The sequence below is a fragment of the Procambarus clarkii genome, chromosome 31 (genome assembly GCF_040958095.1).
Source record: "Procambarus clarkii isolate CNS0578487 chromosome 31, FALCON_Pclarkii_2.0, whole genome shotgun sequence".
NCBI classification, from domain to species: Eukaryota; Metazoa; Arthropoda; class Malacostraca; order Decapoda; family Cambaridae; genus Procambarus; species Procambarus clarkii.
In genome coordinates this window covers 16,458,777-16,472,513 of record NC_091180.1, presented here as the reverse complement: position 1 = coordinate 16,472,513, position 13,737 = coordinate 16,458,777, and the positions used below count along the sequence as shown (strand labels likewise).

The following is a 13,737-nucleotide window of genomic DNA, read 5'->3' as shown; positions in this document are numbered from 1 at the left end:
CAGCACTCTTTGTCATATAACGCTTTGAAACTACTGACGGTCTTGGCCTCCACCACCTTCTCACTTAACTTGTTCCAACCGTCTACCACTCTATTTGCGAAGGTGAATTTTCTTATATTTCTTCGGCATCTGTGTTTAGCTAGTTTAAATCTATGGCCTCTTGTTCTTGAAGTTCCAGGTCTCAGGAAGTCTTCCCTGTCGATTTTATCAATTCCTGTTACTATTTTGTACGTAGTGATCATATCACCTCTTTTTCTTCTGTCTTCTAGTTTTGGCATATTTAATGCTTCTAACCTCTCCTCGTAGCTCTTGCCCTTCAGTTCTGGGAGCCACTTAGTAGCATGTCTTTGCACCTTTTCCAGTTTGTTGATGTGCTTCTTAAGATATGGGCACCACACAACAGCTGCATATTCTAGCTTTGGCCTAACAAAAGTCATGAACAATTTCTTTAGTATATCGCCATCCATGTATTTAAATGCAATTCTGAAGTTAGAAAGCATTGCATAGGCTCCTTGCACAATATTCTTAATGTGGTCCTCAGGTGATAGTTTTCTATCTAGAACCACTCCTAGATCTCTTTCTTTATCAGAATTCTTTAAAGATTTCTCACATAATATATAGGTTGTGTGGGGTCTATGTTCTCCTAATCCACATTCCATAACATGACATTTATTAACATTAAATTCCATTTGCCAAGTGGTGCTCCATATACTTATTTTGTCCAGGTCTTCTTGAAGGGCATGACAATCATCTAAATTTCTTATCCTTCCTATTATCTTAGCATCATCAGCAAACATGTTCATATAATTCTGTATACCAACTGGTAGATCATTTATGTACACAATAAACATCACTGGTGCAAGAACTGAACCCTGTGGTACTCCACTTGTGACATTTCTCCATTCCGATACATTGCCTCTGATTACTGCCCTCATTTTTCTATCAGTCAGAAAATTTTTCATCCATGATAGAAGCTTACCTGTCACCCCTCCAATATTTTCCAGTTTCCAGAACAACCTCTTATGTGGAACTCTGTCGAAAGCCTTTTTTAGGTCCAGATAGATGCAGTCAACCCAGCCATCTCTTTCCTGTAATATCTCTGTGGCCCGATCATAGAAACTGAGTAAATTCGATACACAGGATCTTCCTGATCGAAAACCATACTGTCTGTCTGATATTATATCATTTCTCTCCAGGTGTTCTACCCATTTAGTTTTGATTAGCTTTTCCAATACTTTCACTATTACACTTGTCAATGATACAGGTCTATAATTGAGGGGGTCTTCCCTGCTGCCACTTTTGTAGATTGGAACTATGTTAGCCTGTTTCCACACATCTGCTACGATTCCTGTACACAGGGATGCCTGAAAGATCAGGTGAAGTGGAATGCTGAGCTCAGATGCACATTCTCTCAGAACCCATGGTGAAACGCCATCTGGGCCAGCTGCTTTGTTCCTCCCGAGCTCCTTTAGCATATTTTCCACTTCATCTCTAGACACCTCTATCCGCTCTATGTTGTTCTCTGGAATTCTTATTGTGTCTGGTTCTCTGAAGATTTCATTTTGTACAAACACACTTTGGAACTTTTCATTTAATGTTTCACACATTTCCTTTTCATTTTCCGTGAATCTGTTTCCCATTTCCAACCTCTGGATATTATCCTTTACCTGCAATTTGTTGTTTATGAATTTGTAGAATAGGCCCGGTTCTGTTTTACATTTATCTGCTATCCCTTTTTCAAAATTTCTTTCTGCCTCTCTCCTTACTGCTGTATAATTGTTTCTCGCATCTTTGTATCGCTGGTATGTTTGGGGGTTTGGCCTCTTCCTATACTGATTCCATTTTTGTGTCTTTTGGTCTCTTGCCCTCTCACAATTTCTGTCGAACCAATCCTGTTTTCTGGTCCTGCATCTCTGTTTTGGTATGAATGTTTGTGTGCCTTCCTCGTATAGTTTTAAAAATTTGGCATACATTTCATTTACTTCCCTGCCTAGCAACAATTCTGTCCAATTACACTCATTAAAAAAATTTCGAAGTTCCCCATAGTTGCCTCTCTTTAAATCGAGTTTATCAACTGTTTCAATGTCCCCATTTTCTTCTAGATAATATCTTAAAGCATATTTAATGTCTAACAGGACGTGATCACTCTTTCCCAAGGGAGGAAGGTACTGGATGTCAAAAAACTCTTCTTCTTTCCTGGTGAATACTAGATCCAGTACTGACGGTATATCTCCTTCCCTCATTCTTGTGGCTTGCTTTATGTGTTGATACAAGAATGTCTCCAGAATGAGGTTCACAAATCTGCATGTCCAAAAGTCCTCCGTTCTTGCTTCATAGGCCTCCCAGTCTATTGCTCTAAAGTTGAAGTCCCCCAGTATCAACAGTCGTGATTTATCTTTATCTGCTTGTACAATAATATCTCTCATGACCATTATGAGGCCCTCTCGTTTGTCATCCAGTTCTTCCTTTGTCCACGTGTTGCTTGCTGGTGGGCTGTAGGTATTTACAATTATCAGGTTATCATCCTGATTCCAGACCTGCAATGCCATTATGTCAATATCTCGAGGGTTTTCAAATATTAACTCTTTTACCTTCAGGTGTTTTTTCACCAGTACAGCCACTCCTCCTCCCTTCCTAGTTTTCCTGTCACGTCTCCAAACTGAGTAGCCTCTTGGGAATATGACTTCATTTATTATATTTCCTTCAAGTTTCGTTTCTGATAATGCAACAATATCTGGGACCCTAAGCTGGATTATATCTTGCAACTCCAAAGTTTTTGACCTCACTCCATCTATGTTGGTATATACAATTTTCAGGAACATGTTCCCTTTTCCTTTGCTCTTTACTCCCCCTTCCACTACTGATCTTGTTGCTTTGTTTTTATGTACCATTTCACAAGCTTTCCAGTCCCTGTCACTTTGTAAAAAAAAGAATTTCTGTCTTCTTCATTTCTATCCCCATTTAGCCGTTTTGCCTCAATTAAGTTCATTTTCAGCTTTTCTCTGTCTTCCTTGGAGAGGTCTTGTCTTATTGACCAAGATTTGCCAACCTCATCACTCTGCAGTTTCCTGGCATTTCTTAGCACTTCCATCATGTTTTTCACTCCATTAAAGGTCACCCTTAAGGGGCGGTTCTTTTCTTTCTCATATTTTCCTATTCTTCTAAAATCACTGACATTTTCCTTTGAGCCTTCTCCTAAACCTACTATTTTCTCTATGATTTTCATCTGTGTGTGTGTGTGTGTGTGTGTGTGTGTGTGTGTGTGTGTGTGTGTGTGTGTGTATATCTATTATTTATAAATAATATGTTACAGAATTTATTTAACAAATGCTTTCAACTCTGTAAAAAGGGAAGTAGTCCTCACAGCACTCCAGGAACATTGCCCAAGCGTTCTTCCCTTTGTGTCAGCAGGTTACAGCAAAGACTCAATGCTCCTGTTTGGCGAACACAAAGTCACCTCAGCAGAGGAAATTAAATAGAGACCCCTCCTTGCACCCTTCCTCTTTTGCATAGCAGTTTGAGAAATCACAAGCAAACTGTCCAGTGAGCTCAACATCTGGTTCCTGGATGATGGCACTCTGGCAGGCACACAACACTCCCTGCTGGAAGACCTGCAGCTGGTGAAGTCACAGGGAAAAAATCTTGTCCTTAACCCCTCAAAGTGCAAAATTATTTCATCCAGCGAGGTAGTCATTAATGCAGGGAAATCAGTTTTACCGGAAGTCTCGGTCATTGAACCCAAGGACAGCACACTACTTAGAGCACCTCTGGGTCACAATGCCACTGCTGCAGTACTTGAAGAAAAGTTTAATGATCTAAAGAGGATGGAAGAGAGAATAGGGGACTTGGACTTCCATGATACCCTCTACCTTCTCACAAAGTGCCTTACCTTACGAAGGCTAACGTGCTTTTTAAGGTGTGCGCCCACTTTTGGCAACCCACTGCTAAGTCAATATGATGAGCTCCTTTAAGTCAAAATTCAGGAAGTCACTCACTCTAGATTTAGATGAGTCAGTGAGACCAAGCAACACTATTAGTGAGATTTGGGGGAATAGGCCTACGAAAGGCAACTGATGTAGCACTTAAAGCATTCTTATCCTCATGGACAGCAGCCAATGAATTAGTAGGGAAGATCCTACCAGACTCATGAGAGACTCGGTGGGAACTCATGATCCAAAGTTCATCGAAGCAGCTAGTCAATGAAAAACCGTTGACTTGCTGCCCCAAAAACCAAAGCCCCAAAAGACCACAAACAGGCCCACTGGCATAGCCCCATAATTGAAAAGACTGCCTCAGCAATGCTTGAAAAGGCATCTGCTGAGAACAAAGCTCACCTCCTAGAGGTAACAGCACCCCCCATGACGGGAATTTGTTATTTGCTGTGCCTGATACAGCCCTAGGAACTCGTCTCAATCATGACGTCCTCCGCATTGAAATTGCCCGTCACCTTGCCGTCCCCATCCACACCGAACATAGGTGCATCTGTGGAAGCATGATGGCAGACCAATACGGTCATCATGGTCTGGTGTGTCGTAAATCACAGGGTAAGATTGCAAGACATGAAGAAGTCAAAGACATCAACAAGAGGAGCCTCACCACAGTCCGCTGCCCAGCACAAAGAGAACCACACTTATTCAGACTCGACAAACCTCAGAAGCATCCAGATGTGGTAGACGGTTGGAACAACTAAGTGAAAAGGTGGTGGAGGCCAATACTGTCGGTAGTTTCATAACATTAAACGATAAAGAGTACTGGGAAGGTGGGACACAACGAACATAGCTCTCATCCTATAACTACACTTAGGTAATTGCACTTAGGTAATTACCATGCATCCTTGGAAGGATGGCAAACAAGTGATGTGGGACTACAAATGCACTTCCACACTGGCCAGTACCTATTTCCAACACAGCACAATTGAAGGAGGTAATGCTGCTTCTTTCAGGGAAATGCAAAAAAGCACTCAAATACAGAGGTCTAGCACACTGTTACAGCTTTGTTCCGATCGGTTTGGAGATCCTCAGTTCATGGGAAAAATGTGCATTGAAGTTCTTGAAGGAACTGGGGAACAAATTGATCAGTGTTACAAAAAAACAGAGCAAAAAGCTTCTTGTTCCAGCTCCTCAGTGTTGCAATTCAGAGGGGGGAAATGCCTGTTGCATCTTGGGCAAGAGTCCAACCTCGGAGGAGTTTAAAGAGGTGTTTGACTTGCAACAATGATCGAATATGTCTGTGACATTTATTAATGTATCCCGGTGGTGTGTTTTTCATTTTACTTGTAATGGTCGTGTTGTGTATGTGTTAATGCCACATTTTGTAATCATGTATTTGTGTACAATAAAGTTCATTATATATATAAATAAATAAGGGGATGGTAATTACCTAAGTGTAATTACCTAAGTGTAATTACCTAAGTGTAGTTACAGGATGAGAGCTACACTCGTGGTGTCCCGTCTTCCCAGCACTCTTTGTCATATAACGCTTTGAAACTACTGACGGTCTTGGCCTCCACCACCTTCTCCCCTAACTTCTTCCAACCGTCTACCACTCTGTTTGCGAAAGTGAATTTTCTTATATTTCTTCGGCATCTGTGTTTAGCTAGTTTATATCTATGACCTCTTGTTCTTAAAGTTCCAGGTCTCAGGAAATCTTCCCTATCGATTTTATCAATTCCTGTTACTATTTTGTATGTAGTGATCATATCACCTCTTTTTCTTCTGTCTTCTAGTTTTGGCATATTTAATGCCTCTAACCTCTCCTCGTAGCTCTTGCCCTTCAGTTCTGGGAGCCACTTAGTAGCATGTCTTTGCACCTTTTCCAGTTTGTTGATGTGCTTCTTAAGATATGGGCACCACACAACTGCTGCATATTCTAGCTTTGGCCTAACAAAAGTTGTGAACAATTTCATTAGTATATCGCCATCCATGTATTTGGTAGGAGAAGACAATATGTGCCAGCGCACATGGGAGCCTGACGAGGCTCCCCCAGGTGCTGCATATCCTCTTCTTTGAGGCTTGAGGGTCCCTACAAACAACCAGAGGTGGTACCCCCTATATATATTTTATTTTAACAAAAAATATATTACAATATATATATTTATTATATAGTATACATCTGTGTGCATAAATCTTGAATGGTCTCCAAGCCAATGTATAACTGTAAAGTCTATGATCTCACAGATTTGAACCTGGTCTGCCAAAGTACCAGGTTGTACCTACCAGGTTGTCTCTCCCTGGCAGTTCTGTACTATAACCACTCAGCCAGTGATTGTCTAAAAGTGTTGAGAAGTCCTGATACCTGCATGCACCCAACACCTGACAACACTCCTGGTGTATTTTTGGGCACAGTTATTTTATCAAATCACTCGAACACACTTGGGTCATACGAATATCAAGTGCATGTAAAAATCACTGGAGCTCTGGTGTATCTGACATTGTCCTGGGGTGGGTCAGGACACAACTGATGAGCCAACTCAAAAAGGAGCTTTTAATTTCACTCAAAGCCCTTTTTATATACTCATGGTGTACTAAATGTGGGCTTAGCCAGTTACCTTGTTCAGTATTTGTTATCTTGAGATGATTTCGGGGCTTAGCGTCCCTGCGGCCCAGTCCTCGACCAGGCCTCGTTTTTGTTACACACCCACAGGAAGCTGCCCGTAGCAGCTGTCTTAACTTTCAGGTTCCTATTTACTGCTAGGCGAACAGGGGCATCAGGGTGAAAGAAACTCTGCCCATTTGTTTTCGCCTCCACTGGGGGTTGAACCCGGAACCTCAGGACTACGAATACACTCAGCTGTTGGGCCCCTAATGTATCCTCTTTCTTCGTTAATTTGATGGGGAGATTGCATATGTGGATGATTGAAAGGGCAGTTAAATGTCTTGTGAAATCACTCCCAGGGAAAGAATAAGAGGCAGACTAAGTCTTCCACAGAATCCTATTTCTTTTTGTTTGATTCTACCTCCTGAAGTTCAGCTCAAATTGTCAGCCTAACCCAAAGGCTAGATGAATTTTGTTTATATGATGCCAATAACATCATTACAGTAACAGCTTATATAAATGAATAAATTATATACTCAGATGAATTTTTGTCTTACCATGTACTCCTTTTCAGATACTGGGAAGTGTTACACTCTGGAGACGTTGTGGTGTCAACAGCTCACCACGAGTTTTTTGGTGTGGCTATGCTAGAAGCTGTTGGAGCAGGCTGCTTTCCAATATGTCCTAACAGACTGGTTTACCCGGAAATATTCCCACAGGTATTAAGCAGACATTTCACATAAAGAACTTGACTACTAGAATGAACGTGATATTTATGTGAACAACACATGAAAAGTGGAAGCAGATTGAACTGACTAGAACTTGATTGTCAAGAGGAATGACTGAATGATGTGTTTCTGGCAGTTTATATTTATTACATCTCATATGTAAAATAATTTAAATCCTATCATGGAATTCTTGTTGAAGTTTAGCAGTGCATGTTTTTTTGTGGTGATACCGAGTGCAGAAGATAGTATGAATAGCTGAATGTTACTTTATAACTTTTACTATTTTGTCTTGCGCTGTAATACTTTCTGGGCATCCCCCATCAGCTTACACATTGACTGTCACAGGCCACTAGATTTACCAGGCACCCATGAGACTACAAACCAGGGACAAGACCCCACCTATGGTGAAGAGCATCTGTGGGAAGAAAGCTAAACCCTGAACCAGTTTTTGAGAGTTCTGAATTACTAAACAAAACTCTTGACAAACTAACTAGCATATCAAATGACTTTTCACATTTTTCACTAGTTGGCAGCCCAATCCATCACTAGTCTGAGTTAGGAGCCCATCCTACTCTAGTCCAGGTCCAACCTAAAGCCACTGGGAAGTAGGTAGAAATAGGGCTAGAACATGTAGCTACTGAGGGTGAACCCAGAAATGAGGCCCCACAAGAGAAACCTTATTTTATAGCCCTACACACAAAGAAATAATAATATAAAAGAAATTAAAAGGAGGACTTAAAGGCGGCAAGATTATCAATGATGAAGGGGGAGTCTGGTGAAGAAGCACTGCCTCAGATGCATTTCACTCAGCCAGGTGTTACATACCACCTATGGGAATGAGGCAGAGGTGGGAGAAAATAGACTGCCAGCACCCAATTTGAATGTTGAATGCCAATGTGTTATGTCCTGATATTGGCAGAAGGCATATTGGAGAAGAACTCTGTCAGTGCAGTATATGGATATTATGGATATTATGAGCTCTTCAATAGGGAATAGGCCGGCCGATCTTGATATGCTCAGCAGATTGAGACTGATGAGCTTTGGAGCAAGCAAACAGAGAGAGAAATGAATAAAGGGAGTATTAACTGAAGAGCATACTATAGCATGCGGATAGTGCTGCACCCTTACCATTGGGCATATTATGATAATGGTTCAAGTGTATCTCAGATCATGATGATTCAAGTACTCACCTAGTTGTGCTTGCAGGGGTTGGCTTCAACTCTTTGGTCCAGCCTCTCAACTATTGATCTACTGATCCAGGTTCCTGAGCTTATTGAGCTCTTTCATACCTACATATGAAAATATGTATGAAGTCAACCTCCACCACATCATTACTTTATGCATTCCATTTATTAACTGCTCTGATACTGAGAAAGTTCTTCCTAATGTCTTTGTGGCTTATTTGGGTACTCTGTTTCCACCTGTGTCTCCTGTTGTGAGTACAACCCATGTTAAATAATTTGTCCTTTTCTACCCTGTATCACACCTGTAACTACTAAAATGGGGGGAGGTCCTCCCAGACAGAACCGCCCCAACTTATCACAACTACAAATGGGTGAGGAACATCCTGGCAGGGGCCCTCAAATTAATCAGTGTGACCATGAAAAACAATCAGGAAAGCAGACACCCTCTGATGCTGCCACTTCTTACACTGCACTATGTCTGGCCACTCACTCAAGAATCTGCCAGAATCGTACCAAATTGCTGAGAAAGATCTTAACATTACTAAGATGGGAACTCGGGCTTAGAAACCACCTGCTGTCACGTGTTCACACCCAAGAAATGGGCAAACGATGACTCGCCCTTCTCTCCTCAACTCGGGTATCCTCCTTCAAAGTTTCCTTAGTTTCACATCATTGTTATCTGGTCTGCAGGTCAGAGTATTTATGTCTTTTTCTTTCTATTAAAGCTCTCACAGGAACAAGAGCAAACAAAGTTATCTAATAGACAAACATTTATTACACACACAAGAAAATAAAAATAGTATAATGATTAGATGGTGCTTTGGTCGGGGTTCCCAACTTACAGCTTTTGTCTTAGCCACAATCACCTCCAGAATTTAGTAAAGCATCAGCTCAAGAAATTATGGCATACATAAATATATAAATATCAAACAAATACAAAAGTAGTCATCAAATGCCATACACCAACAAAAACCTGGGAATATAACATTGTCACCACCAGAAATCGTTGCCTCAATAAATGTCATTATTCTTCCATATAGTCTCTACAAAAATTGTTCATCACTAGGCTACTGCTCTCTTCTTTATCAATTTGCTGGGCAGAAAACACATTATCATCAGAGCTAGGCTTCAACATATAAATCAGTAATAATGAATAAATTCTCTTGCTTCCTTTCACTGCGTCAAGTACACCAACATATACATTCTTTTCGCAAACAAACACATTTGACAAAAGATCGTCCATATATTGCTTTGCAGATTGATCTCCCTTGTAATCAGGCAGGCTTCTTCCTTGCCAATTAATCTTCTAGTAAACAAACAGCAGAATCATCCATCGATTGGTCCTAAAGTACAGTAGTTGTAAACTTCTTACAGCTCCATACACGAAACTACATCTATCATGCATTAACCTGCAAGTTTATCATAACTAAATACTCTTTTTCCATAAACAACTATAAAGTGATAAAAATAAAATTTCTCCAACACCCCAAAATCATCAGCTAGCCCGCATTGTGAATGGTACTTCCCCTTTCCTCTCTGGGCAAGTCCTCTCAAAAAATCTTCACCAGTCGGCGAACTCTATCTCTCGATCACCAACCATCATTGCGTGAGCATGTATTGCTGTTGCCTCCATCATGCTATTTCATTTTAACATATATCATCTCATCGCTACATGCATGACTAATTTGTGTGTAAACACCATTGTAAGATCACTGGGCACTAATCCTCTTTGCACTAGGTAAACTATGGTAACCAAAGAGCTCTTACTGCAAAATTGCAGGAGTGACGATGCTTGCTTCCCAATGTCAAGATGGCGCCTGGAGTTTACCTTTTGCAGGTCACCCATAAATTCTTCATTCGACTGTCACTGTCGACTTCTCTATGTCCTGACTTGAGTGTGGGGTCAATACACAGGTACCAGGTCTGTTTACCTGTCAACAGATCCTCTTCAAAAGATAAACAGACCTCTTCTTTGGGTCTACTAATGTGCACTACCTTGGTGTCAGATCGCCTTTCTTGTAACCACTAGATGAGATGCACCCCACAAATCATCCTACTGCTCACAGCACTTCCTTCCTTCGAAGATCCCTTCAGATTTCTCGCCAAAACACCAAAATATCTTCTCTCCTCAGAAGCTATGAAGTGCGTTCTCTCTCCTTGACCTCATACTGGCAAGTGATGTCGCAAATCTTCTGCACACAACACGTCACTAATGACGACGTCATCTTTGCATACGACACTCCACTAGCTATGACATCATCCCCTTCCTTGGGGAACTCCACATACTGTTGACATCTCATCCTGCTTCCATAAAGTTGCTCATATTGTCTTAATGCCTCTTTTGTAATATCCAACAGTGGTTCTTATTCTGCCAATGTATACTAAAACATTCATCTGGGTCCTCCGTAGGACCAAGTGAGGAATAACTATCACTTTGGGGCAGGGCCTAAATCATGAGATTATATGGGGTTCACAACACCTATCAATTCCCATGAGAATTGTATTTGGTGATCTTGTCTACCTGAACTATTCTGTCTGCCAGCGATGTGAGGTGCAGTTCACACAGCCTTTCCTCGTAACTCATACCTCTTAGGCCTGGGACTAGTCTAGTGGCATACCTTTGAACCTTCTCCAACTTCGTCTTATGCTTGACAAGATATGGACTCCATGCTGGAGTTGCATACTCCAGGATTGGTCTTACATATGTGGTATACAAGGTTCTAAATGATATCTTATACAAGGTTCTAAATGATATCTTATACAAGTTTCTAAAGGCATTTCCGATGTTAACCAGTCTCGCATACGCTGCTGATGTTCTTTTGATTTTGACATCAAGAGACGGGTTCGGTGTGATATCAACTCCTAGGTCTTTCTGTCCGAGGACTTCATCTCCCATTCGGTACTATGTGTCTGGCCTCCTATTCTCTCCACTTAGTTTCATTATCTTAAATTTACTTTAGTTAAAGTTAATAACCATTTGTTGGACCATTCCTACAATTATAATGGAATGACCTTCAATATGTCTAGGTCATCTTGTAGCCTCTTTCTATTTATTTCTTGATCTTATTCTTCAGTCTTATTCCTCCTCGTAATTTTTGCATCATCAGCAAACATTGAGTGGACCTTGGGGGCAAGTGGACATTGAGGAATAGTGTTTCCAAGTATGATGGTTCAAGTACAGATCTATCAGTAATTATACTTGCCTAATTGTGCTTGTGGGGGGTTGAGCTTTGGCTCTTTGGTCCCACCTCAATTGTCACTCAACTGGTATACAGGTTCCTGAGCCTAGTGGGCTCTTATCATATCTGCATTTGAAACTGTGCATGGAGTCTTACTCCACCACAACACTTCATAGTGCATTCCATTAGCTACTCTTGACACTGAAAAAATTCTTTCTAATGATTCTGTGGCTCATTTGAGTACTCAGTTTCCACCTGTCTCCATGTGCAAGTACCATCCATTTTAAATAGTCTGTCTTTATCTAACCTATCAATCCTCCTAAGAATTATACGTGTGGTAATTATGTCTCCGCTTAACCCTTCAGTATTCCAGCGACATGAGGTTCAGTACATGTAGTCTTTCCTTGTACTAATACCTTGTAGTTCTGGAACTAGTCTCCTGGTATACCTTTGAGCATTCTACAACTTTATCTTGTGCTTGACTAGGTATGGACTTCACACTGGAGACGCATATTCCAGAATTGGGCCGACATACGTGATATACAGGTTCTAAATGATTCCTTACACAAATTTCTAAAGGCAGATCTGATATTAGCTAGTTTTGCATATGCCATTGATGTAGTATTTGCAAGACTATCCTTTTGATGTGGGCTTCAGGAGGCATGTTCGGTGAAATTCCCAAGAGCCTTCTCTTTCTCTCTCTGTCCATTTCATGGAGGATTTCATCTTGCAAGTGAGGGTTGAAGTATGTGTCTACATGTGGTGTCTCAGAACACAATTACTAAAGCATTTCTCACAGCTCGAGTGTATTAGACAATGCATATTCACCCGTGCCTTCCTTGCCTTTTTCCAGGAATGTTTGTACAACACAACGCAGCAACTGCAGAAGAGCCTGGCCCAGTGGTGTTCCCGTCCTCAGTTGGTGCGCTCCAAAAAGGTCAATCTGGACCTCAATACATTCTCTTGGGCCGCACTGAAGCAGCGTTATGTTGATCTGCTCTCGTAAAGGATGGCAAAGATCGCTCAAAGCTCGCTGCTAAACTTCCGGTGTCATGCCACCTGTGCCAGATAAATGGCTTAGGAGCCTTTGTTAATGTAGAAAAGTTAATGCTGGTTCTTGATATGTAGAAAAGAATAGTAGGATAACCCTGTATTGAATTTTACTAAGGTGTTGAACAATGGCATCAATACCACAGAAACATTTAATGATCCAATTATTTACCTGGAAGTCCCTAACAACTGCTGAAGAGTCATCTTGTGCTGAATTATATGTCTTTGATTCATGCTTTTGTTTATAGTCAACCAGTATGTGTTACATTTTGTCTCTCCAGACTGACTTCTCAGTGTAAAATTTGATTATTTGGTTTAACAGTTTATTAAGAGTTGACTACTTAACATCATAGGATGCTGTAAATTGTGTCATTTTATATTATTTAACATTATGACCTGACATTATAACATTATTAAGTAATTACTACAAGATTAGTCACCCAATAGATGCTAATGAGAGAATTGTTAGACATAGCCAAGAGGATATATACCTTGTATCAACATTTTCATAATTCCAGTACTTGCCACTTCACATATATTTTCCCAGGCACAGTTTATAGTAGAAAATGCTTTATTTATTGATTCTAATTTTTATATTTATTAATAATGTGTTCTTAATCAGTTTTTAAGAGCATTTCTGTTAATGTGAGTGAATTATTATCACTGCCAATATTTCTTGAGTCATATCCACCAAATGTGTAGCAATGGGGTGGATTACATTGTTCTTATTGCAGTAGTTGTGATCATCTGAGTTCAGTGTTTGTATTTGATAGTTGAGCAGAGGAGCTAAATCATCCAAACCTCAGGTGAAACTTTATTATCTTAGTCTCAGGCAAAGCTAAATTATCTAAGCTCAGGTTAAACTAAATGATAAAAGTCCTAGTAAAGGTCACTTATACAACCCTCAGGTGCAACTAAATTATTAAACAAAAGATTCGAAGGAGAGTTTTTCTAGCTTTGTTGATTAATTTTCTGGGGGGGAGCCCCGTCGGCTCCCCGAAGCTATACAGGCTGTTATGCAAATGTCAGACTTTGGCATCAGTCATGTGTATGGAGTTCTGT

General features: G+C 40.6%; 1 protein-coding gene across 3 annotated transcripts in view; it reads left to right on the top strand.

The window, feature by feature from the left end:
- The window catches only part of LOC123758627 (uncharacterized), a 32,248-nt gene extending 18,552 nt beyond the window's left edge, over positions 1 to 13,696 (top strand). Inside the window, exons 12-13 of one of the 3 annotated variants that reach the window (XM_045743115.2) lie at positions 7,109 to 7,253; positions 12,479 to 13,696. In XM_045743115.2, coding sequence (XP_045599071.1) covers positions 7,109 to 7,253; positions 12,479 to 12,631 — 298 coding nt within the window. In that variant the 3' untranslated portion in view covers positions 12,632 to 13,696. The remainder of the gene's footprint in view (positions 1 to 7,108; positions 7,254 to 12,478) is intronic. The other 2 variants (XM_069334401.1, XM_045743116.2) reach the window with 2 other exon arrangements.
- Positions 13,697 to 13,737: the final 41 nt, after the last annotated feature.